This window comes from Panthera onca, chromosome A2 (assembly GCF_046562875.1).
Source record: "Panthera onca isolate mPanOnc1 chromosome A2, mPanOnc1 haplotype 2, whole genome shotgun sequence".
NCBI lineage: Eukaryota > Metazoa > Chordata > Mammalia > Carnivora > Felidae > Panthera > Panthera onca.
The window spans coordinates 18,929,541-18,956,408 of NC_138340.1; the positions used below are offsets into that span (position 1 = coordinate 18,929,541).

At 47.9% G+C, this 26,868-nt stretch overlaps 1 protein-coding gene and 1 pseudogene across 1 annotated transcript; one reads left to right on the forward strand and one right to left on the reverse strand.

Moving 5' to 3' along the window:
* Positions 1–3,767: 3,767 nt before the first annotated feature.
* On the reverse strand, positions 3,768–26,049 carry TRAIP (TRAF interacting protein). The gene is made up of 15 exons (XM_060631045.3): positions 25,563–26,049; positions 18,983–19,040; positions 18,380–18,463; positions 16,017–16,056; positions 15,298–15,425; positions 13,977–14,071; positions 13,372–13,485; positions 12,300–12,387; positions 11,589–11,678; positions 11,103–11,191; positions 7,083–7,238; positions 5,179–5,227; positions 4,751–4,900; positions 4,584–4,634; positions 3,768–4,373 (listed from the first exon to the last, which is right to left on the reverse strand). Exons 1-15 carry the CDS (start codon positions 25,856–25,858, stop codon positions 4,254–4,256), a joined length of 1,608 nt encoding a protein of 535 aa, XP_060487028.1. The 5' UTR covers positions 25,859–26,049; the 3' UTR covers positions 3,768–4,253.
* On the forward strand, positions 23,760–24,031 carry LOC132678554 (small nuclear ribonucleoprotein G pseudogene; annotated as a pseudogene).
* Positions 26,050–26,868: the final 819 nt, after the last annotated feature.

Here is a 26,868-nt window from a genome sequence, read left to right on the forward strand (position 1 = left end):
TATACCCATCATAATGAATATGAAGTAGTATGCAATTTTCTTTTCACTCAGTAAACATTTACTGAGTGTGTCATATGTACTAGGTATAGAAATTAGGGCTAGAGTGTCTTTTTGTGATTGGTTTATTTCACTTAGCAACTATCTCCAAGGTCCATCCATATTGTAACATATTACAGAATTTCCTTCCTTTTTAAGGCCACATAATAGTCCTTACATGTATATACATTTCGCTTATCCATTCATTAATGGATGGCTATTGGGTGGCTTCCATTTTTGGGCTATTGTGAATATTGGTGTTATGAACATGGGTGTGTACAAATATCTCTTTGAGATCCTGCTTCCAGTTCTTTTGGATATACACAGAGAAGTGGAATTGCTGGATCATATGGTAATTCTATTTTTAATTTTTTGAGGAGCCACCATATTGTTTTACACAGTGGATGTACCATTTTACATTCCCACCAACAGTACACAAGAGTTCCTATTTGTCCAAATCCTCCCTAGCCCTTGTTTTGTTTTTTAGATAGTAGCCATCCCAGTGGGTGTGAGGTGGTATCTCATGGTAGTTTTGATTTGCACTTCCCCAATGATTAATGGTATTGAGCATCTTTAATTAAAAAAAAAAACAACAACCTTTTTTTACAGTTTACTTATTTGGGGGGGGGGGGGGGAGGAGAGGAAGAGAGAAAGGGAGAGAGAGAACCCCAAGCAGGCTCTGTGCTGACAGCACAGAGCCCAATGTGGGGCTTGATCCCACAAACTGAGAGATCATGACCTGGGCTGATATCAAGAGTTGGATGCTTAACTGACTGAGCCACACAAGCGCCCTGATATTGAGCATCTTTTAATGGGCTTATTGGCCACTCAGATATCTTCTTTGGAGAAATGTCTGTTCAAGTCTTTTGTCTATTTTTGAATTGGATTTTTGTTGTTGAGTTTTAGAAGTTCTCTACGTATTCTGGATATTATCCCTTATCAGATATATGGCTTGAAAATGCTTTCTCCCTTCTGTGGTTGCCTTTTTACTATGCAGATAGTGTCTTTTGGTGTGAGTCTTTAAGTTTTATTTTTTTTAAATGTTTGTTTGCTGTGTGTGTGTGCGTGTGTGTGTGTGTGTGTGAGAGAGAGAGAGAGAGAGAGAGAGAGAGAGAGAGAGAGTCCCAAGCAGGCTCCACGCTGTCAGCACAGAGCTCGGAGCTGGGCTCTATCTCACAAATCGTTATATCACGACCTGAGCTGAAATCACAAATTGGGACAATTAACCCACTGAGCTACCCAGGCATCCCAGTCTTTTTTTTAATGTTTTGTAGAAATACCAGTGAAGCTATGTGGTCCTGGGCTTTTCTTTCTTTTAAGACTTATTTTGAGAGAGAGAGAGAGAGAGAGAGAGAGAGAGAGAGAGAAGGTGTGAGTGGAAGAAGGGCAGAGGGAGAGAATCTTTTTAAAAAAATTTTTTTAATGTTTATTTTTGAGACAGAGAGAGACAGAGAGTGAACGGGGGAGGGTCAGAGAGAGAGGGAGACACAGAATCTGAAGCAGGCTCCAGGCTCCGAGCTGTCAGCACAGAGCCTGATGAGGGGCTCGAACTCACAGACCATGAGATCATGACCTGAGCTGGTCAGACACTTAACCGACTAAGCCACCCAGGCACCCCGGAAGAGAGAGAATCTTAAGCAGACTCCATGCTCAGTGCAGAGCCTTATGTGGGGCTCCACCCTACAACCCTGGGATCATGACCTGAGCCGAAATCAGGAGCCCAACACTCAACCAACTGAGCCAACCAGGCACCCTGGGAGTTTTTTGAATACTGATTCAATCCCCTTACTAGTTGTAGGTCTATTCATGTTTTCTTTCTCTTCTTTGAGTCAGTCAGTGTTGTTAGTTTCTGTGTTTCTAGAAATTTGTACATTTTAATTAGGCTATCCAATTTGTTGGTGTACAATTGTTCACAATCCTTTCTATTTTTGTAAAATCGATAACAATGTCCCCATTTTCATTTCTGATTTTAATAATTTGTCTTTTTTCTCTTAGCCAATTTATTTAAAAGTTTGCCAATGTTGTTGGCCTTTTCAGAGAAGCAGCTCTTGGTTTTCTCTGTTTTTTAGGATTCTGACACCAGTTCCAATGTGTGCATTTATTCCACACCACCAAGCAGTTCTCCAACACTAACTGGGAGTCTGACAATTCAACTCAATTCTGAAACTACCTGGAGACAGCATCAGATCCACTGCCTGCCTTGAAATCAGTCAGCCGCTTTTGGGGAGCTGCTATCCCCATAACCCTGAGGAATGGGGGATGGTGGCTGGTTCAAGCCCCGCTCTTCCTTCATCAAGTACTTTCCTTGTTGTCTGATCCGGTACCAGAGTTCTGAAATAGTTGATGACGATCGCTTTTTCCAGCTCTTTGTATTTAGGTCTGTCTTAGTTGTTTTATTGTTGTTTTGTAACCATCACCACTATTTCAAAAACTTTATTTTTTAAGATTTTATTTTTAAGTAATCTCTACACCCAATGTGGGGTTCAAACTCATCACCCCAAGATCGGGAGTCACATGCTCTACTGACCGAGCCAGCCAGCTTGCCCCAATTTCTAAAACTTTAAAATCACTCCAGGCAGAGGGGGGGATGGGTGAAATAGGTGAAGGGGATCAAGAGTACCCTTTATCGTGGTGAGCACCGAGTAATGTACAGAAGTGTTGAATCACTATATTGTACACCTGAAAGTAACATAACATTGTATGTTAACTACACTGGAATTTTTTTAAAAAGGGAAAAAAAAGTTTATGTAGAGAGAAAACAAGTCACCTCAGACAAAAACTCTATAACCATTAAGCAACAACTCCATTTTCTCCTTACTCTAGCCCCTGGCAACTTCTATTATATTCTACTTTGGTCTCTACGAATTTGTCTATTCTAGATACCTCATTTGAGTGGAATCATACAATATTTGTCTTTTGTGTCTGACTTATTTCCCTCAGGGGTCATAAGTTCCTAACCTGTAACGCTGACTCATTAGGTTCCCACAACTGGGAGTTTAGTGCTATTGTCCCTACTTTAAAGAAGTTGGACACAGAAAGGCTGAGTAATTTGCCTAAGATCACTCAGCTGATAAGGAGCGCTATTGGTCAGCCGCTGGCTGCACCCTTAACTTGGTGCTGCACTTCCCCTCACCAAACCTCCTTGGTTCAAGGCAGCAGCAAAGGGGTCCAGATCCCATAACCAAGAGCATTACTTCCTCCCTGTGAGGCTCACTCCTCCAGATGTCCCGGGGGCAGCTGGGCATGCTCAGCCTGAAGCATGAGGGCACTCACCCTCATTCTCTGTGCCAGGCCCATGGTGGGCCCTGCAGAGGCAGATGAACTCCCATGCAGTAGTCAGAGAGGGAAGTTTAGGAGGCCTCACCCAAGCTAGAGGTCAAGAAAGGAAGTCTTCTAGGAGAAAGTGCTCTTGAAGTTAAGACCCAAAGGTCGCTGATTATTTGTCTTGCTTGCTGTGAGTCCCCTGTATGGCTATACCTGTTTACCCATTTGCTTTCCTGCCTATGGCATTTGGGCTGTGCCTAGGCTAGAGGCTGTGAACAAAACTGCAGTGATAGCATTCCTGCTGGAGTCTCCCTGTGTCCTATGAGGGGACACATGCCTAAGGATAGGATTTCTCAGTGTGAGCCGAGGTGAAGGTCCCACTTTACAAACTTATGCGAAATGGTTTTCTAAAGTGTTGGTGCAAATTTACACTCCCAGAGCCAGGAAGAAAGTATTCTATCTTTTTTATTTTACATAGAAATCTTCCCCCCTATCCTCTCCCACCACCATCCCCTCGCTCCCCACCCTGCTTGGCTCCGGCCATGCCTAGCAGCAAGTCAGAAGCTGGCAGAAGCATGGGGCAGGCTGAAATTGCCTGAGAAGCCTCAAGCACTTTGGTCCATACAGTCAACAAAAGACCTGGAGAACCAGAAGCAGCCCGGCTACATCTGGCTATAAACAAGAGCCTTTAACAGACAGCAGGTCCTGCTGGTCTCACATCGGTAACCACATGTAGGCCCAGTACGGTAGACCCAGTATGGTGGGGGTGGGCAGGACAAGTTCAGGAAAAGCACAGTTCCTGGGCCTCACCCTCATCCCCATCTTTTCGTCTACCCTTGCCCTCAGGGCTGGTCCCGGAGGAGGGGCCGTGCCCCCAAAACCTCCTGCTGAGCCAGTCCTGGCCTATAAGTTGGAGGCATATATCTGGCCACTGATCAGACTCACTGTTCTCACTACCACAAGAAGGTGTCCAGTTTGGCCTGGGAGGGAGGGAGCACTGTCCTTGCCTTGACTCTCTGCTTAGCCTTGGGCTTGGGCTTAACAGGCAGTGGGCGGATCATAGTTGTGTCAGTCTGAAGAAGATGTCAAGGAAGAGGCCTAAAGAAGAGACTGAATGCAGGGCAGCAAAGGCTCAGACTTGGAGGGGGGAAGCTCTGCTATACTGAGCGAGGTCAGGCTCTGCACACCTGAGGCTGCAGCCACTGCCAGGCTAGGGTCTGAGGGTACATTTGAGGGATGGTGTGGGTAGCTCAGCTCAGCCCAGTGCTACAGAACAAGGATACAGGTTGGATGAATTTTGTCCGACCTCCAAGACCATCGAAGCCAGTCCTTACCTAAAACGGAAGGAAGAAGTGAGTGGGCCAGGTTAAGAAGCTAGGAAGCTGGCCCCCACTGTCCCCCTCCCCCCCGAGAGGGCTGGCATTTGCCACTTGTGGGAAGCCATACTCACGGCATCTGTGCTGCGACGGGGCTCTGCTTTGGCCCTCTTGGGCTGTTTCTGGCCTAGGACAGCATTCCGGATGAAGACAGGAAAGGCACTAGCCAGCTCCTCATCTGGCTCTCCCATACAGCGCTGGCCGCCCAGCGAGAGCTGGGACTCCTGGGGTGGGGGAGTTCCCAAAGGCAGACTTGACGAGAGAGATGGCAGCAAAGGAGGGGGCGGGTAGGGGTGGTGGAGCAGGACCAGGATCTCTGATGCTTCACCAGGAGGCAGATAGGATAATGAATAGAGTTCCCAGGGTGGCTCCATAGTGTCTTAGCCCCAGGCCAGGAGTCAGAGGCCTCTGGCAACACCCTGCCCTTTCAGAAGTCCCGCTTTACACTCAGTTCTGGCAAGGGTTGGATGGTGACTGCCTGACTTCTTCAGGGAAACCTTACCTGCTTGGGGTCATTGGGCATCTTCTTGGGGATGTCCTGAACAGGAGAGCTGTGAGAGCAAGACACCAAGACAAGAGGCAGGTGAGCAAGATACAGGGCCTGGCGAGCCAGGCTCAGCACATGGCCCTTGGGGAACCACCATGTGGCATTGCTGCTGTAATGGCTGTGCTGGGCAAGGCACCTCAGTGAGCCCCACCCCAAGTGCAGGTCTGTGAACAGCTGTCAGTCACAGCTGCCAGAGTGGAGGAGGAATGGGAAGTTGGACCATTTTTCAATTTTGTGGCTTCCACTCGGGGCCAAGCCAATTCCAATCCTCCCCAAGGCCTCAAGTGCCTATGTCCTGGGTTCTATGTGTGGCTGGAGGCCCAGCTGATTCACCAACCACAGGGGGAAAGCCAGTCATGTCCTGATATAGGCAGAGGGCACCTCGTGATCTCAGACTTAGCCTTGTCTGCCCAGAGAGGGGCTACCATCTCCACAATACCCTCAGTAGATAGTCTATCAAGTACTCTCACAACACAGGGCTAGGCCATCTTCTTAGGTAATCTGTGCAGGCACAGTCTGGGGCATAATGAATTATGGCCCCAAGCCCCGGCCCTTCACTCATAGCTCCAGAGCTAGACACAGTGTTTCCACCCAATCCCCGGGGACACTAACAGCTGAATACCCTCTCCTGATATTTTCCCAGGGCGGGTAGCAGGAGGGTGACCTAAAGGCTGACCCTGTGGTTTCTCATAGCCATGAGGACAAGGGCAGGGTCAGTCTTGTCAACTCTGGATCCCTTCATTCCTGTCCCTATAGCCTGTGGTGAGGCTACATGAAAGCCATGGGAAGATTCTCCACTTGCTGCAAGTTTGGCTCTGGGGAGGCTGATCCAAGGGGGAAGCATCCTGGACTCCCTCACACTCACTGCAGGCCCTCAAGATGATAAAAATGTCTCTAAAAGGCCTGGCAGTCTGCAGGCCCCAGGTGTCCACTTTCACCCTTTACAGCTAGAGAAAAGACAACATGAAGAAGCCAGGGTGTGCAGCAGGCACTAACAGGCCCTGTGACTACAGGCCACATGCCCAAGGCTTGCTTCCCACTGCTACCAGGCCTGGCCCTGTACAGCACAGGTACCTCCACCCCTGAGGGTGGGGAGAGGTGAAGAGCTCAGCTGGCTCTCCCTTTTGCTCTCTCCCTGGGCCTCTTCCATTTTCACTGCTTAACACCTCAATTTCTTTCTCTCATGTCCAAAGGTTTTGATTAGGAGGAAACCGCTCAGCCCTTGACCCCCTCACCTGAGTAGCATATACCTACACGTACGTAGGGGAGTAGTTCTTGTCTTCCTGATGAACTATACTCGCCCTGTGTGGCCAAGGAGACAACCTCCCCATTCCCAGTCCCACTGGGTCCCTTGTGCAGGTCCTGCCCATCCCACTACAGCTCCCCACAGCTTCTCAAGCCTGCCCCTGTGGGCTACCCCTTTAGATGATGGGGCCCTGGGCACCATGATCTGAGATGGTCCTCAAGCATGAGCCCAAGAGGCACACAATGGAAGAAGAACTTCAGAGTCCCTGGCTCAGGACTCTGGTGGGCAGGCATTCAAGATATGGGGAGTACACATATACCCCAACACCGTCAACCTAGACCTGCCCCTACTGGGACCCCTGTGTTCTCTCCAACTCACATCCCAACACCTTTGCTTGAAGGGTGATAGTGATGACTGAAAGAAGCGAGAAGGGCTTTGCCCACAGTGAGTACTCAGGAAAGGGAAGAAGAGGTGGCTAGAACCAAAGTAATAGTCAACCCCAGGTGACCCTCACTGCCCTGTCAGCCACTCAGAGCAACTATGGCAGGGCCTACAGAGACCTCTTGGTCATCCTGCCTCCAGGCTGTGGACATGGCCAGGCACTACCACTTACTGTGCTATCTCTTGGCAGAGCTTCTTGGCACGGCCCTGCTGGATGCTGGCAGGCTGGGCTGGAGGGGTGTCCACATCAAAGGTGGCATTGAGGTCAATATCATCACCGAAGGCTGGTCGGCGAAGCTTCAGGTTCAGCATTTCCAAAGGGGCTGGGCTATAAGCAGAGATGGCCTGGTTACTCTGGACCACCGCGGCAGTTCAGAAGGACAACAGTCCCTGCAGCATCAGAGATGGCTTGGTTCCAGGGGTCTGGAGCCCACACATGGCCCAGGGCCACCTTGCAAGGAAGCCTGAATCTCTACAGAAAAAAAACCACTTGGCTTAGTGCTTCACACCATAGTGGGACCAGTGAAAGTCTTCAAGACATGGAAGGAAGCAAGCAAAACCACACACAAAACCCAAGTGTACAAACAAAAGGTTACTGCCTTTTGACCAAACAACCTCATCTCTCAGAATGCAGTGCAAGGGGCCAGAGATGTGACCACAGATTGATGTAGATGGCACATAGCCCAATATTGGAAATGGTCAAAATGACTCTTCTAGGGAGCTGGCACTTTCATAGCTTGACTATGATACAGATATTATAGTAGTGTTTCTGGAAAGTAAACTAAGTAACATGGGGAAATGCTCATATGTTGCATTTATAAAGTAATATGAGGGGTACCTGTGTGGTTCAGTTTGTTGAACATCCAACTCTTGATTTTGGCTCAAGTCATGATCCTAGGGTATGGGATCGAGTCCCGTGTCAGGCTCTGTGCTGAGCGTGGAGCCTGCTTAAGAGTCAGTCTCTCTCTCTCTCTCTCTCTCTCTCTCTCTCTCTCTCTCTCCCTCCCTCCCTCCCTCCCTCCCTCTGCTGCTCTCCCCAACTTGTGCTCTCTCTCTAAAAAAAAAAAATAATAGTAATAAAATAATAAAAAGTAATATAGAACTCTGGGACACCTGGGTGGCTCAGTCAGTTAAGTGTTAAGTGACTCGTGGTGTTGGCTCAGGTCATGGTCTCACAGTTCATGAGTTCGAACCCAACATCAGGCTCTGTGCTGACAGTGTGGAACCTACGTGGGATTCTGTCTCTCCCCTTCTCTCTCTCTGCCCCTCCTGCGCTTGCTCTATAAATAAATAAACTTTAAAAAAAGAGAGAGAGAGGGGCGCCTGGATGGCTCAGTTCGTTGAGCGTCTGACTTCGGCTCAGGTCATGATCTCACAGCTCTGTGAGTTCGAGCCCCCAAAGGGCTCTGTGTTAACGGCTTGGAGCCTGGAGCCTGCTTCAGATTCTGTGTCTCCCTCTTTCTCTGCCCCTAACCCACTCACGTTCTGTCTCTGTCTCTCTCAAAAATAAATAAACATGAAAACAAATTAAAAAAAAATAAAATAAAAAAGAGAGAGAAAGAAAAAAAGAAAATTGCAGCCAATAGGATTTTTCTAGCCCATCCAGGCCTGGTGGCGTTTCTGTGGTCAGAAAACTCTGGGGAATGGCAGGACAGCCCCAAGAACATCCCCCAAGAACCTTTTCAGGGCTGCCCAAAGCCCTACGCCCATCGCTCAAGGACAAGGAGATGCACTGTGAGGGTATTAGTCACTGGCCAGGAGCCCAATGGGGCATGCAGATTGGAGAAAAGGGAATTACCTACACTGATTTGGATGGGTAAGCAATGTGGGAAGATTAGACTCTCTCTTCCTTTCCCTGGCCAGGTCCCTGAATGCTCTACCCTCTCTTGCCTGCAAGTGAAAACAAAGGTTGCACAAATGCACCTCAAACCAACGCCATGCCGGTTGTTTTGCTTCCCCCACTGGGATCCACAGCATAAAGCAGCAGCCAGGAGCACTCATGACAACGTTTTTGTAGTATCTGTTATTCTGCCAATATCTACCAACCCCAGCAAGTCCTCTGCCACTATCTACCACCCCAGAGGGTCAATAAACCTCATCACACCCTGCTCTCCGCAGCCATGCTACAACCCCCTGCCAGCCCGAGCTGCATGCCCTGGTGGCTCCTGTGTGCCTCATCCCTGAGCCAGGGCTCACCCCTCACTGAAGCTTCTAGATACAAATGGCACAAGCGCCATTTTTCTTGTCATGGGATTTGGCCAGTCGTAGTATGTGGTCAGGGGGGTTTGGGGCTTAGCCATCTAAGCCCCCAGCTTGCCTATCCCACCAGAACACAAGCTCCAAGAGAACCGAGAGGGCCAGACATGCAGCATGCACTCAGTAAGAACCTGTTATAGAAGTTTAGGCCTCACTCCAGCCTGGAGTGGTAAAGAAAGTAAGCAAAAGCAAGTATGCAAAGCCTCTGGGAGCCTGGAGGCGTGCCTCACTGTGGATGCTGGATACAGAGGACAAGCATGTGGAAACACCCTGAGGACCATCAAATGGGAAGTGTAGGGAGCACCGTGGAGCTTGTAGATAGCAGCCTTGATAGATAGACTTGAGCAGCAAAAGAATTTTTACTTCCTGCTGAGAAAGCTTAAATTCTAAATGTTTGAACACATGAGATGGTCTTTGAGACTATCAGCTCCCTAACTGTCAAGCTTCTGACAGGGCCCTTGTGCTACCTGGGGGTCCAAGCTGGCATGGCCAATGGGCTCTGAGGGTGGAGTGCAGAGGAAGGACCAGACACACAGGCTAGTTCATCAAAATCAGCCACACACTGGACTTCACAGTCAGTCATGTGCCCATCACATCCCCACAGCCATTTCTCAGTCCAACCCAAGCTGGGGTGGGCAGGCAGCTCTGGCTCCATAAAGAGACTTGGAAGGTCTGAGGTAAGAAAGAAAGCAAAGGTTGAAGAACTAAAGGTCCAATGAGAATGAGAAGCTGGCTTGTTGGCACTCACTCCTCCGTGCAGATGCTACGGTGTAGGGAAAACATGGTGCATGTAAGGAGACTGGTGGTGAGGGACACAGATTAAGATGTGGCTCCCAGTCTACTCATAGCTGGGTGTGTATGTATTGAGTGGTCCAGGCTCTGGCAAGACTCTAGAGCACCTCTGTGGCCCATGGCACCTGACACAACATCTAAATAAATACTACCTGTGCAGAGGAGGATGAGCTTACTCCTGCTGAGGAGGCTAAGGAAGGCTCTGCAGGGCAACTGACCCATCAGTGTGGACAGGAGCTGACATACAGAAAGGCCCAGAAATGGGAAGACAAGGGATATTCTGCTTGGTTTGACAGTATTATTTGGCTGAAGCCAAAGATCTACTATAGCTCCCAGGCTGGCTGTAAGAGTGCGTTGGCATAGTGCAAGAAGGTCTGGGAGTGTTTGGTGGGGGAGGAATGATGTGATACCCAGGGGCTGATAAGCTGGGCAGACAAGAGGAGCAGGAAGATGGGTCACAATCCTTACGTGGGGGTGGTGGTAAGGGGTAAGATCAGGAAGTACCCCGGAGGTTAAATGGGCAGACTCCAGCAACTCATCAGATATGGGGAAGGAGCATAATGATTTTCCAAAGGACATTGAAAAGTGGCTCAAATACAAGGCTGGGTCGCTGGGTTACATGCTTTCTGTCTGGGCCATCAGCTGGGCAACTAGGTAGGACTTCCCTGATGCTCTCACCTAGTTGGCTTCTGTGAAACACCCAGAGAGGAATGGGCAGCCAGTCCTGGCAGGGACACCCATCCCCCTGCCTCTTGGCTCCCTCTGCTGGAAGCTTTAATGCACACATTCCTGAGACCATAGGGGAATTATTTTGGTGACTTGTTTCGTGTTTGTTTCAGAATCTGGGGTGGACAGATGCATTCAGTAAGCATTCCATAAACAGGATTCCTGAAGACAGTCCATGCTCCTTCCCCTTCCCCTTCCCTGCCCATCCCTAGGTCCCCTATGGCCTACCCTGGCCTCTCGTTAGACCCCAGAACTTGCCTCAAAGCTGTTTTCCCACCAAATCTTGGCTGTGTCCCAGGGCAGGAGGCCCACAGCCTACAGGCCCACATGGACCACCCACCCGACCAAAGCCAGGAGTAGTGAAGACCCTTACCAAAGAGTTCTTCCAGCTTATGACCACCCCAGAAGGTCAACAAACCTCTCTAAAACCAGGCGGTTGACAGTCTCACTGTCCACTGGTGGCAGGTTCAGGGTTTCCTGCAGCATCGTTAGCTTTTTTTTCAGGCTCTTGGGAAAGGAAAGAGAAGAGTGTGAAAGGGAGGCTGAGGCAGCAAGACTGGAGAGACTGCCAAGGACATGAGCAACATGCATCCTGGGAACAGACCAAGATCTGAACCCCAACATCAGGCTCAAGAGGCCAGGAATACCCAGCCTCAGAACCCCTCTCTGGGGAAGCCTCCCCTCTGGTGACCCTGGGGACATAGGTACAGGACAGGTGCTGTCTGTCCCCTACTGAGAAGGCCCAGGCTCCAAATCAGGGTCAAAGTGCATATCCTGACCCACTCTGACCCAGGAAGATAAAGGGAACCCACAACCACTGCCACTGACTGGGGCACAGGTTCCCAGGCTCTTGGAGCACACACAAAATACTCCTCATTCCCGTCTGGCCAGGGATGTCACTTACCGTGATTTCCTTGTCAGCACTCTGTAAGTCCTTCTGCGCTGACCTCAGCTCCAACCTTGTCTGGTCTAGTTCAGAGTAGACTGTCTGCAACTGTAAGAAAGTGTAGAGAGTAAAGGACAAGCCAACAGGTGGCCCTGTGCTCTGCCTCCACCTGCTGCTACCTAGTGCACGCTCGTAGGAGCCCAGGGTCCAGAAGAGTCTGAGGACACAAGGAGAGACCCTGGCCTTGTGGGGCAGGGCTTTAATCCATCAATGTCCATCTGGAGCTGCCCCAGGAACAAGGGCTTCGTTCTATGCCCAATAGTCCATGGATGCACGGGGCCCAGAAATAAAACAGCTGTGCTGACTGAACCAGGTTCCAAGTAGGTTCCTCCTACTTTGGGCCTGGTACAAAAATAGGCCTCGGACATGGCACCTTAGGGATCTGTGCTCTCCAGCCAGCTAAGAGGTGCCTAGGAACCAGGAAGAATAGAGGGGAGTGTAACCGTGCGCATACTGGGGGAGAGCCCTGTGTGAGCTGCCAGCCTTGGTGGGCCAGCCACAGAGCCAGAGCCAGAGCCCAGTAAGGCCAGTAACCAGTCTCTGTGAGTCACCCAATAGCCCCATGGAGTCCATTGTGCCATCCAGCCCCATGGCTTTGCTCAGGAGACAGGAACGAGCATGACAAAAGGACAGCCACCTCTCCCCTCATCTTCTGTTCCCCACTGTTACCTTGCTTTTGGAAGAAAATAAGTCCTTCTTCAGTTTGTCAGCCAGCTCCCCTGAGGCCTTCCGTGCCTCTTTTAGATTCTCATACTCTCTACAAGGGGGCCAGGAAAAGAGATGTCAGAATAGGACATGCTGCTGGTCAGAATGAGCCACAGCACCAAGCAAACACAAAGCCCAGGCTGTCCCCTAGGCCGGTTCTCATTCCTACTCTGACACCTGAGCGCAACAGGGTAATGTTTTGGGGGGTCCTGCAAGGAGAGCTGGGGAGTCTCTATCCCCTGCCTGTCGTTCAGGCACCGGTGATTTGAGAGGATGCACAGCAAGCCCTGCCCTCGTTAAGGTCTCACAAAGAGGCTCCCTACCTCATCTGGGTCTCACAGGAGATATCTGGGATCCCATGCCTGTCAGCCAAGTTGTCCCTTTCCCCCAGTCTCACCTCCATGATAGTGGAGAATCTGAGCCAAATTTCTGATGCAAATCAGGCAGAGTCAGCAAATGCTGATGGGAAATAGGCTCCATTTATCATGATGGGGTTTATATAGCTCAGAGAGTGGTGCCGACCCTCTTAGAAATAACACTTATAGGGGCGCCTGGGTGGCTCAGTTGGTTAGGTGTCCGACTTCGGCTCAGGTCATGATCTCGCGGTCCGTGGGTTCGAGCCCCGCGTCGGGCTCTGTGCTGACCGCTCAGAGCCTGGAGCCTGTTTCGGATTCTGTGTCCCCCTCTCTCTCTGACCCTCCCCCATTCATGCTCTGTCTCTCTCTGTCTCAAAAATAAATAAACGTTAAGAAAATAAATAAATAAAAAGAAATAACACTTATAATTCACACTCATTCTTTCAATAGCCCTATGAGGCAAATTATTACTATCTCCATTCAGGAAGCTGTGGGTCAGAGGCTAAGAGACTGGCTCCTGGCCACATTGTGAGAGGTGGGGTCAAGGTGCAAACTGAGGCAGCATAGCTCCTGAGCTTGCCCCTTAACTCTGCCTGCTCTGCTTTGCAAGAGATGGAGAGCAGACAGATTGGGTGCCGTGGCTTAGCTCCTGGGCTGGGTCAGAGGGGCAGAGTACACACTTCTTGAGGGACACGCAGTACACAGCCAGCTGCTCCACCGCTGACTGTCCCACACCCATGTCTCGGATCATCTCCTCCACCTCGGGCCGCTGGCTCTGGAGTAGGAGCTCAATCCTGAAAAACACCCAGCCCACGGCATTTAAAATCTGGAGGTTGATGGGTAGGTACCCAGTACAGCTCTGCTTCCCTTTGCTGCTGTTGCTATGGTAACAGGCTGAGCTGCCAGCATGCTCTAGCAGGCGGGTCTATCCAAAGAAAGGCCCCACAGCAGAGCTGAACACAGCTGTAGGGATGCTGCTGGGGAAGAATGGGTGCTGACAGCTCCTCAAGGTCAGGAATCCGTAGAGAAAGGTTTTTGGAGCAAAAAACCTGCCAGGTTGTCAGGCCACAGGCAACAGAACAGGGAGGAGTGAGGCAAGGGCCCCCATGGGAAGCAGAGGTCAAGCAAGGAGACCTGTGCCCATACCCAGCTGGCCTGAGCCCCATGTGACCTATGGAGAGATTTGAACCACAGAGGTGACCCAATCCCCCTGTAGTCCTGAGAGTTGTGCCACCTGGGAGCCACAGGAGCAAGGGCAGAGGGCAGTCCCTAGCTCCAAGCTCACCTCTCCATGGTCTTCATCTTGGTCCTGAGCCGGCGGGCCTCCTCCTGTGCTTGTTTGGTTTCATCCTGCTGCTGCTCCAAGTACTTCATCTGCTTCTGAAGAGCACACACATCCATCCATACATACCTGTTGCTTGGACAATCCCAGGGACGATGGCTAAAGTCATCAGGAGAACTGTCTCCTTTTCAAAATGCTGATAACCATGTGTCCCCAGCCCCCAGGGAGGAAGGCGCCTGGGCCCCTCTGTTTGTGCTTTTTCTGCTATGAGGCCTTAGGCCAACTGTTTCCTTACCTCTCTGCTTGCTTCCTCCTGAGATATATTATCACAGGCACAGCCCACTGCCACCATCTACAGGCCCATTGTGGGCTGCCAAGGTCCTGTGACTTAAGGGCTTATGGTGCATGTCGTATAGGAAGGTGAAGAAACAGATCCAGGCCTCGCTATCCACCATCTAGACCCACGGACAGTTACCAGGATAGAAGAGCCGAGACAGAGGAAGCTGGCCAGGCTGTCCTCAGCACAAACCACTCCATCTCTGACCTGGGAATGCCATCAAAGACTCCTGCTGTGCAGCTAGGTACTGATTCACTCCTTCCCTCCCACTGGCCAGGCCATGTGATCCAGCCCAGCCACCAAGCAGGAACAGAGACAACGAACACCTGGGGCCCTATCTGTTCACAAAGATGGCTCCCTTTCCCTTACAAATGGCATCCAGCAAGGACTGCTCCTTCCTACGAGGCCAGCATATCAATTGTGGGTTCAGATCAATCACCTCATGCCCCTTAGAGAGCAAGAGGCTCACCAACCCAGGCTGATACAAAATTCATCTGGGTCTAGAGCTGCTTGCTCTGCAGGCTTTGATCTGCCTGGTCAGCTCAGCACAGCCGACTTCAAAGGGCCCCTGCTCCTCCCTGGGATGCTGTTTGATCTGGCTCCAGAGAGCAACCCAGCCAAGGACTAGAGTGCTAATGGAAGGTTCTTTGGTCTGGCTTCATCAGTGGAGTACAAACCACTTTTGGAAACAAGGTCCAGCCTCACCTAGGTCTTGGGTGAGCAGCCCCTCCAAGAAGCCCTGGGAAGTCCTCACCTGTCCGAACTACCTAGTACAAAATCCAAAAGTGTAGCCAATATGGCTCTTTGTTTATAGGCTGGATGGGCACAATATGGGAGGCCTGGGGGAAAAGGGATTTGCCTCCATTTTACAACTGTATAAATGAAGGTAATGACAAAGGCAGAACCAGAAGATAAGCCCAGAGTGGTGAGCTCAGGACCAGGCTATATCTCCCAACCAACTTGTGCCCACAGAACCTGGGGACCAACCTTGAGGGTGGAGCATAGCATTTCGGCCTTGTCTAAAGCCTTCTGCAGAGATTCCACAGTGGCGTTGCGCTCTTCCAAGGTGTCCCGCAGAGTGTCGATGATGACCTGGCTATCCCTTTTCTCCTTCTCTGGAGTGGGGGGTGGGGGAGGGGAAGGCCCATTCACCCATCAGCATAAGAACCTTAGACCTTAGTTTCCAGCCCCCCACCCCAGAGCCAAGTAAGGAAAAGTCTCAGGTCAGCAATTGGGTGGCCTGCTTCTCTCTCTGGCATGCACCAAACCAGGGAAGCTGAGCCAGAGTTTCTTCATTCAGGGGATGAGACCCTCTTTCTGCTGCTTGGAACTACTTGAGTAAAGATTTCACTGCTCCCCACTCCCATGGGTAGAGTTAATTCATCATCTCAGAACTCAATCAGGTTTCCAGCCAAACCCTCTCCTGCAAATACTCTGTCCCATTAGGTAGCTCCCTCCCGGCCTGGGTCCTGGGCAGGAAGCCTCAGACAAAAAGAAGAAGCTCACCTAATCTAGGTGGACAGCTTTAGGCACCTCCTTTTCCTTTCCTTTCCTGCCAATCACAAGACCTGGCAAAACTCTTGGAAATACAAAGCAGGGAGAGCCCCTAGCTTCACCAGAAGACTGGAGGCCTTCCTCCCAAGGATCTCTCCCTTCAGGACCTGGGTCAGGGACTTCCCAGGGCCACCTATCTCCTACTAACTCACCTTTCTGGGAAAGCTGGGCTCTGATATTATCCAGTTCATTCTGTAAGGCAATAGCCACAATAAGCAATAGAAAGGCATCATAGCTGGCTTCCACACAGCACCCCAAAAGGCATGCAGGGAGATCCAGGAAGGGACAATGAGGTCTGTAGGTCCAGGGAGGCACAGACCCTGCTGTATGTCACAGCCAAGCTAAGCCAACAGTGTAGAGATATATCTTGCTTTATCTCTGTACTTTTCTGAAAAGTAGGTGAGGTGGAGAAAAATAATCTCGGGTAGAAGACCCTGGGACAGGGAGAGAGGCAGAAGAGGGGCAAGAGAAGTGAAGTTGGACCTGTGTGATCAGTCTCACAGCAAAGGATTCCATCATTTCCTTGGCCCTGTGTTGGCCTGGCCCTTCCCCTCTCCAGGCTTTAGCTGCACTCACCAGGGACACAGAGTTGGGATGCCCAGGGACCTTGGGTCATCACTCCTTCCCTCCACCCTTGCTTCACAATCTACTTCTCTTCAAGCTCTAAGCTGGCTCTGTATACCATGAATCTCCCAACCCTAATAAGGTAGGTGAGCTGGGACAACTTTGTATCTCTGGATGAAACCTCACATGTGCTAGGCTCTAACCAGACTATTCTGAGGGTCAAATGAACCTCTCAAAGCCTGTACATAAGTTACACAGCCACTACCGTAGAACCACTGAGAGGCTGGGGCAGAACTGAGCCCAGTCTCCATTCAGGAATTTAAAGCACTCAACACCCCCATAGGCAAGAGAAGTACCTACTGCATAAGCAGGAAAACCAGGCTCTGCAGAACTGAAAGGCTTGGCCAAGGGTTCAGGATGGTAGCTGGATGGAATCCAGGCAAATCTTCCTCCAGATCACCTTTCCCGGGTCAATACAAGACTCAGAATTTTACATGTGACCAATACTAAAGCCCAGCCCCAGTGGGTGGATAAGCCCCCTAGTGTCAAAATCCCCACCCAGGACTCTGGGGCAAAAGCTTTTGGTAGCTGGACTGGTCACTGTGGGAAGAACATCCTAGAGTGCAAGTGGTGGGTAGAGAAGGGCATGCACGGGCTGCAGAGGACAGACACCAACCCAAAGTTCCCCCAAGTCCCCTGGCTTTTTTTTTTTTTTTTTTTTTTTTATACCTGGCAGGGTACCTTCCAAGCCCATGCTCCAAACTACTCAAGACATTGCCTCTCCCTCTCCTAGATCTGGCTTTGAAAGCCAGAAAGAAACGAAGCTGCCTTTGTTGTCTTTATCGCAGGGAGGATGCGGCTTAAAACCAGGAGCAGTTACCATGACAATGAACATGTTGGCTTTAAGCACAAAGCTCTACCTTCTTGAAGCAGTAAGGTTCCAAGGACATCACGGTATCCACACCCCACCCCCCCCCACCCCCCCCCCCCCCCCCCCCGGGGCCAAAGCCAAATGAACCCAGGACTGACAGATGCCCAGCAAGTTAACCCTCAGAGTCCAGGTTCATTGTGAACCCCAATCCCACTTTCTTGAGAGATTTCTACTAATCTAGCCCTCTGGTACACAAAGAAAGCTAAATCTTGGACTTGGGGGAATACGTGTAGGAGGGAATCCACCCATTCTCCCCAGCAGTGTGGGTTTCTACCCTGGCTCACATCCTGATTCCAGGGGTTCTGCCCTCTATTCCTGATCTGGGAAAGACTCAGTCACCTGGATATACACCAAGCTTTCTCACAGTTTTGAGGCACAGCCATGTTTGTGAATAGTGGGTCCACACATCTTCTCTGTGTGGACTAGAAGAGTTTTCTAATCTGTCCAAGCAGCAAAGTGGGCTGGGAAGGATGGCTGTAGAACCTCTGCAAGGTGAGAGAAACTCAGGACAGATATTTTGGCCTTTGTTGGGAATTACTCTAAAATCCCAAAGGGAAGGTTCACAGTCAAGAGGCTCCCTTCCTTCAGGGGCGCCTGGGTGGCTCAATTGGTTAAGTGTCTGACTTCGGCTCAGGTCATGATCTCACAGTTTGTGAGTTCAAGCCCTGCGTCAGGCTCTGTGCTGACAGCTCAGAGCCTAGATCTTGCTTCAGATGCTGTGTCTCCACTCTCTGCCCTTCTCCACTCACTCTGTCTCGCAAAAATGAATAAACGTTAAAAAAAATACTTTTTTTTTTTTTTTTAAAGAAAACAGGCTTCCTTCTTCCCTAACAGTGTATTTCTCTAATGACTGGGTCTTATCATCACTTCTCCTCTGCTCTCCTCCCCTCTGCCTTGAAACCTCTACAAAATCTCCCTCCAGACTCCATCGTGACACTCTAGGTACCCACCCTGGGTGCGAGCAGAAAGTAAATTCTCAAGGGGCTTGGAGTTCAGTAGAATGACATAAATCCCAGGTACCTTTAAGAATTCTGCATCTAAGACACTCTCCTCCTCTTGGGCAAGGTCAAAGAAGAGCTTATTGATAATGGTTCTTTTGCCAACCTGGATGGAAGGACAAGATAGAGTGTGAGTATATAGCTGGGTCACGTGCAAGGACAGGGATATACATGCAACCTAACGTGCAGCCAGGCCTATTCTCAGGCCCAACTTTTCACAACACTTCCCTTGGAATCAGATGAACTCTGTAACCCTATAGTTTCCCTAAGCTGGCGCCACCACTTTGGTGGTTACTAAAGTCATGTCACCACAAACCCATGTGGTAACTACTCAAAAGATACCCCAGCTCTAAGTGCTTTGAGGAAATGGGGAAAGGTAGAGAAGGAGGCCAGATTTACCTAGGTGAAGACTAGCCCAGGCAATAAGTCCACCTGCTAGCTACTCATAGGCATAAGCAGGCCTCCTGAGCCACTCAAAAGCACAAGTAAGGTTTGATCAGCCTCAAACCATGAAGGTCCAAAAAGGGCAAAGATATTGCTCAGTTTCAGAGATCTTTCCTTATTTCTGCTTCCTGGCAAGTAAAAGATATCTTCAGCTGAAGTGTTTTCACCCCACCACCCTCACCTGGATTCGGCACTGTGGGCAGGTCCGACTTGGTGCTGTCTCAAACCACTGAATTAGGCTGGAATGAGAAGCAGAAAAGCAGACTGGTGAGCCTTTGCTTGGGTAGAGACACATAGAGCAGGTAGCCACCCCAACCATAGCAGGGTCTGACTTGTTCTTTCTTGACCCAGAGCCTGCCCACATAGGAGGGCGGTTACCACAGGGGGTACAGCACATCCCATAAGGCCTGACTGGGACAAGCACTCTGGGACGAATCCTTTTTTTTTGGCCCTGTTGGTGTGGCCCTCCTTACCCCTCAGCTGCTCTTTTGTCAACATTCTAGGCTTGGACTAAAGAGCAGCAGTCAAAGCACAGGATCCCTCAGAGATAGGGATTCTAATAACACACCCACTTTAAGCTAGAATTCCCAAGGGCTACACTTTCAGAGTAAGGGTAAACTAGAAGTAAATGCAAGTAGTGGTAAAAGTAAAATACTGTCCAGCTTTGCATCATCTATCTGAGTGGTCCAACAAAACCTCAAGCCTTAAACTTTAATTAGTCTCCTACTAGTAGACTCTCCCACCAGGGAACAGGGAGAAACAGAGGTCTTTCTGTTTCTGGGATACCATCATCCCAGGCCTCAAAGTTTTTCTATAAATAATTTTTCATAGGGGTGTCTGGGTGGCTCAGTTGGTTGAGCATCTGACTCTTGACTTCGGCTCAGGTCATGATCCCAGGGTCATGGGATCGAGCCCCACGTCAGGTTCCATGCTGAATGTGGAGCCCGCTTAAGATTCTCTCTCTCTGCCCCTCTCCCCTGCTCATTCACTCTCTCTTAAAAAAAAATTCATATGCTATGTACAAGATATAATCAAAGCTAGCCATGCGCAATGGAATACTATACGGCAACGAGAAAGAATGAGTCTACAACTAAGAACAATATTACAGATGAATCACATATACACAACATTGAGGAAGACAAACCAGATACAAAAAAGGTATACTGCATATGACTCCATTTACATAAAGTAAATGCTTTAGTTTTCTCAAAGTAAAGTCATACAAGGAAAAGAGCATTACAAGTGCAAACCAGAACATATCCAGCAAGACTTCAGATATGGGAATTGTCATATACAACATAACACATTATACTAAAGAAATAAAAATCAAAACTGAAAATATCATTAGAGGGGTACCTGTCTGGCTCAGTCAGTAGAGCATGTGATTCTTGATCTTAGGGTTGTGAGTTAGAGCCCCATGTTGGGGGTAGAGTTTACTTTAAAAAAGGAAAAAAAGGGGGTGCCTTGGTGGCTTGATCAGTTAAGCATCCAACTTTGGCTCAGGGCATGATCTCACGGTTCGTGAGTTTGAGCCCCACGTTAGGCTCTGTGCTTACAGCTCAGAGCCTGGAGCCTGCTTCAGATTCTGTGTTTCCCTCTCTCTCTGCCCCTCCCCTGCTTGCTCTCTCTCTGTCTCTCAAAAATAAATAAACATTAAGAAAATTAAAAAAAGAAAAAAACAGGGCACCTGGCTTAGTTGGTTAAGTGCCTGACTATTGATTTCAGCTCAGGTCATGATCTCACAGTTCATGGGTTTGAGCCCCACATTGGGCTCTTCGCTGACAGTGTGGAGCCTGTTTGGGATTCTCCCTCTCCTCCTCTCTTTCTGCCCCTCTCCCATTTATACATGCTCTCTCTCTCTGTCCCAAGAATAAATAAATAAATTAAAAATCAATCAATCAATCAATCTATCAGTGGGAAACAAAGAAAATATCAGTAGAGAACTACAAAATAAAAGGTGACATGGCAGAATTTAATAAGAACCAAAGAAATTCTAAAACAAAAAAGTGGCCAAAATCAATAATTAAATGGATCAGTTTAATGGCAGTTTAGGCATAGTTGAAGAATTAGTAAAACAAAAAGATAGGTTAGAGAAAACATTGAGAATTAAAAAGATGGAAAAATGGGGGTGCCAAGCTGGTTCAGTCGGTAGAGGGTGCAACTCTTGATCCCAGGGTCATGAGTTCAAGCTCCATGTTGAGCATGGAGCCTCAAGATAGAAAAATATATAAGAGATTATAAAAGATATAGAAGATACTGTGAGAAGATCTAGCATACATATGATAAGGAGCTTCAAAAAGAATTAGGTAGAATTATGCCTTTTCCCCAAGAAGTCTATGTCCTAATTTCTCAAACCTGTGAATATGTTACCACACATGACAAGAGTAATTTTGCAGATGTGATTAAGGATCTTGAGATGGGGAGATTATCCAGGTGTGCCCCCATGTAATCACAAGAGTCCTTAAGTTAAGTGTCAGAGTCATACAGAGAGATTTGAAGATGTAACCCTGCTGGCTTTGAAGATGGGGAGAACAGGGCTATAAGCCAAGAAAGGTATATTCCCACAATGACTATAACCCAGTAAACCCATTTTTGAACTTCTGACCCCTGGAACTACAACATAATAAATTTGTGCTGTTTTAGACCACTAAGTTAGTAGTAATTTGTTATAACAGAAATAAGAAACTAATATGAAAAGAAAAGAGATAATAGGATAGAGGCAATACATGAAGATAATAATAATGGCTGACAACTTTCCAAAATTGAAGAAACCATTCCATAAATTAAAGAAATATAATGAATCCCAAGCAGGATAAGTAAAAATGGTAACAAAAAGAGAGCTGAAGTGGCTATGTTACTGTAAGGCAAAATAGACTTTATATCAAAAAAAGTTACACAGGTCACGATCTCACGCTTTGTGGGTTCGAGCCCCGAATTGAGCTCTGTGCTCACAGCTCAGAGCCTGGAGCCTGTTTCAGATTCTGCGTCTCCCTCTCTCTCTGCCCCTTCCCGACTTGCGCTCTGTCTCCCTCTGTCTCAAAAATGAATAAACATTAAAAACAATTTTTTTTAAGTTACAAAAAACAAAAACAAAAATAAATAAATTAATTAAAAGGGGCACCTGGGTGGCTCAGCTCGTTAAGCCTCCAACTCTTGATTGCAGCTCCAGTCATGATATCACGGTTCGTGAGACAGAGCCCCGTGTTGGTCTCGGTACTGGCAGTGCAGAGCCTGCTGGGGATTCTCTTTCTCCCACTCTCTCTGCCCTCCCTTCTCTCAAAATAAATGATCTCTCTTTCCCCCTGCCTCTGCCCTTCTCCCCTGCTCCCATATTCATTCTCTCTGTCTCTCTCTCTCTTTCAAAAATAAATAAATAAATAAATAATAAACATATATGAACCTAACAACAAAGACCAAAAATATAAGAAAGAAAACTGGACAGAATTAAAGAGAACAATAGACAGTTCTACAATAAAACTTGGGGAGGTCAATACCCCACACCTTTACTAATGGGTAGGACAATCAGATAATCAATAAGGAAATAGAGGACTTAGACAACACTATAAACTAACTAGATCCAACAGACAAATACTCCACCCAATAATAGCAGAATACACATTTTTCTCAAGTGCACATGAAATATTTCTCCAGGATAGACCATATGTTGGGTCATAAAACAAGTATTAATAAATTTTAAAAGGTTGAAATTACACAAAGTATCTTTTCTGATCACAATGGAACAAAACTGAAAATAAGTAACAGGAAAAAAAATGGAAAATTCACAAAATATGTGGAAGTTAAACAACACACTATTAGACAACCAATGGGTCAAAGAAGAAACCACAGGGAAATCAGAAAATACCTTGAGATGAATGAAAATGAAAACAACATACCAAAATTTATAGAATACAGTGAAAGCATACTAAGAGGGAAGAGATAGCTGTAAACACACACACTAAACAAAACAAAACAAAAACAAACAAACAAAAAACACACCCATTAGGATAACTATTATGAAAAACAAAACAAAAACAGAAAATAACAAGAGTTGACCAGGATGTGGAGAAATAGGGCCCTTGTGCATTGTTGGTGGGAATGTAAAATGGTGCAGTTGATGTGGAAAACAGTAAAGCAGTTTCTCAAAAAATTAAACACAGAATTACCATTTGATCCAGCCATTCCACCTCTGGGTTTAGCCCAAAATAAACGAAAGCAGGGACTCGAACAGATACTTCTACACTAATTCATGGTAGCGTTACTCATACTAGCCAAAACATGTAAACAACCCAAGGTCCATTAACAGATGAGGAGAAAAACAAAATGTGGTATTTCCATACAATTGAATATTATTTGGTCATAAAAGGAATGAAATTCTGATGCCTGCTACAACATGGATTAACCTTAAAGACATTATGCTTGGTGAAGTAACCAAAACTCAAAAGAACAAATATTGTATGATTCCACTTATATGAGGTACCTAGAATAGGAAAATTCAAGGAAACAGTGTAAAGGGGCACTTGGGTGGCTCAGTTGGTTAAGCTTCTGACCTGATATCAATTCAGGTCATGATCTCATGGTTCATAAGATGGAGCCCCACATGGGGCTCTGTGCTGACAGTATAGAGCCTGCTTGGGATTCTTGCTCGCTTGCTCTCTCTCTCTCTCTCTCTCTCTCTGCCCTCCCCCACTTGCTCTCTCTATCCCTAAATAAATAAATAAACTAAAAAAAAAAAAAAAAGAGACAAAGGGTGAAATAGAAGTTTCCAGGAGCTGTGGGGAGCAGGGAATGGAGAATTGTTGTTTAATTGGTACAGTGTTTCTGTTTGGAATGATGGGAAAGTTCTGGAAATAGAAAGTGGTAATGGTTACACAGCATTGTGAATGTATTTAAGATCAGTGAACTGTACGCTTAAAAATGGTTAAAATGGAAGGCATCTTTGAGCTTACCAATTAAACATCATGAGCAAAGCTCACCCTCCCAAATTAAAAAAAGAATTATGGACAAGAAGTTATCATTGAAATTAAATGGTGGCAGATATGTCCAAGGAATGCTGCAGGGATTTGATCCCTATAAGAATCTTGTGATAGATAAATGTGTGCAGATGATAACTAGCAGGCAACAGAACAATACTGGAATGGTGGTAATAGGAGGGAACAGTATAATCATATTAGAAGTCTTGGAACGAGTATAAACAAAGGCTGTGTTCACCAGAGAAATCAACTGCTTCCACTTCTCCCCTCTCCAAAGGGTCCATTTTACTATAATAGAAAAACTGGGTCATGTACATTTTCATATTGAAATTCTTTGTTAAATACACTTTTGCGATAGTCAAAAACAGTTGACATGGCAAATCTTATGTGATGTATAATTTAACACAATAAAAAAAAAAGAAGGTTTTACAATAGCCAAGGTATGGAAGCAACCCAAGTGTCCACTGATAGATACACAAAGAAGGCGTAGCATACCTGTGCACACGTGCGCATGCACACACACGTGCACAGGCGCACACACTGGAATGTTACTCAGCCATAGAAAAGAATGAGATCTTGCCATCGGTGACAACATGGATGGACCTAGAGGGTATTATGCTAAATGAAATAAGTCAGAGATTTCACTTTTATGTGGAATCTAAAAAACAAAACAAACAAAAAACCAGACTCTTAAATACAAGGAACAAACTGGTGGTTGCCAGAGGTAAGGTGGGCGGGGGGATGGGTGAAATAAAGGGAATTAAGAGGTACAAATTTCCAGTCATAAGATAAATAAGTCATGGAAAAGTACAACATAGGAAATATGCTCAGTAATAACTGTTGTATGGTGAAATATGGTTACTACGATTATCGTGGTAAGCATCAAGTAATGTATACAACTATTGGATCCAAATGTTGTACACCCGAAACTAATATAATATAGTATGTCAATTATATTTCAATTTTTAAATAGGAGTTCTGAATCAGCCAGTTCACAGCTGCTGGGGGAATCTTTCCTCACCAGCTGTACATTCAACAGAACGGTCCTATAGGGACAGCAGGACTTGACCAGGGAGCACCTCCTTGCCCTTCCATGTTAACTTGGGTTACCTGGCATCAATGAATACTCTGGGGTGTCTGACCAAGGAGATGACTCTGGATAGAATCATCCCAAACCATCAAGCAAACCATAACAAATCGGATAGCCAGAGGCCTACCAGGTTATCTCAAACAAATAAAAGGGCTCATTAATTTGGCAAAAGTTGGGCACCTAGGTTACTCAGTCAGTGAAGTGTCCCACTCTTGATTTCCGCTCAGGTCATGACCTCACGGTTCAGGAGATAAAGCCCAGCACCCAGCTCTGTGCTGACAGCGTATAGTCGGCTTGGGATTCTCTCTCTACTACCCCTCTCCTGCTTGCTTTCTCTCTCTCAAAATAAATATATAAAAAAATTTTTAATCTTTTTTTTTTTTTTTTTTTAAATAAAAAAACAGCAAAAATTCACCCCCGACCAGACTAATAGTTTTGAGGTCACATCACCTTGCAAGCTGACCAAGAAATCCTCTACTCTATCCGCACTGAGCCAACTCTGTTACCCTGGACTCAGCTCAGTTGTTACCTCCTCTGGGAAGCCTGCCCTGACCTGCCTCTGCCCAGGTGGGGAATCTACCTTGGGGCTCCATCTAGTTCCGTCTTAATCACCTGTTTGGGCTCCGCCCAGAGACCCGACACCCCACAGTACTGTAGCCATACTAGGCCGAGCGCCCAGCCCCGACACAGCAGTCACTCACCACTGTAGGTGGAAGGTATGGCCGCAGTGGATGGCGGCCACATCTCGGGAGTGGTCGAAGAAGTCGGAGCAGATGGTGCACAGCGCACGGATAGGCATGATGATTGGTCCTAAGGGGGTCAGGCAGCCAAGGAAACCTCGACGGGTCCAGCTTTGCGACCGCGCCCCCACCCCCCTCCCCGCCTCTCCGCAGGCTTCAAATTTGGCTCCACTGCGGGACTTCCGGGAGTGGACCGGAAGTGGTGGCAGCAACGTAGAGGCGGAGCCTGGAGGCTGGGTCCCGATTGGACGAACCATAGGGGGCAGGGCTTAACGGCCGTAGAGAATCCTGGGGCTGAGCGCGAACCTGGGTCTGTCAGCGGTAACTATCTAGTGGTTCCCGTAAGGATTTGGCAGGTAGCGGCAGCAGCCACGCCGCCAGCCGTTCCCCTTTCTGGAGGAAGACACGGCATTATGCTCCTAAGCCAGATCTGGTGCCAGGAGCGCCGGGCACGGCGCTATTCTCTCAGGGCAGCCTTCTCTGCATTTCGGGAGTGTGGAGAAGACCGAAGCTGTAGGGGAATGGGACGATGGAGAGCAGTCCCCTGGGTTCTGGGCAGTGCTCAGCCGTACACCGGAAGCATGTAGTTCCCGCCCTCTCAGCCCTCAGCTCTGAGTGATCTTAGAAAGATCGACACAGGTCTAACCACTCAGGACACCCTAAGCTCACTCTTGGCTTTATTCAAGCAAGTCATGATGATCCCTCAGTTTGGAGGTGGCAAGGCCTGTACCCTGACTTTAGCTCTTAGCTCCCAAGAGGATCAGCATGCCTCTGAACTGTACTAGGGTTGGAATTTTAGAAGCCCAGATGCTTCACAGAACAGTGACTAACAAACCCTTTTTCTGATTTCCACATCAGAGAAGTTATCTTTGGAGTCCTCCCTGAGTAAGAGCAGCATCCCTGGTGAATTCACCTAGGCAAGTCAGGGCTGGAACAATTCTTCCTATGAGTTCTCATGCTTAACTCTTTTTTAGCAGTGTTAATACCCTCTCCCCAGAAGAAACCTTCTGTAAAGCCCCATGATATAAAGCTTATTTTTCCACCTGAAGTAGACCCAGAGTGAAGTTCTTTGAGCCTATGTGGAAAGCATAGGTGTTGTTCACAGGGAGGAGGAATCAACACAAAGGGCAGCATAGAACCTTTGTGCAATGCCCACCCTGCACCCTCTCCCCAACTCTGGGAAGCCCACTTCAGCCATGGGCAAGGTCTCTACCTACGGTGGTTGCCCCATGGTGGCCTCCAGTTGTATGCCTAAGTCAAGACAAGG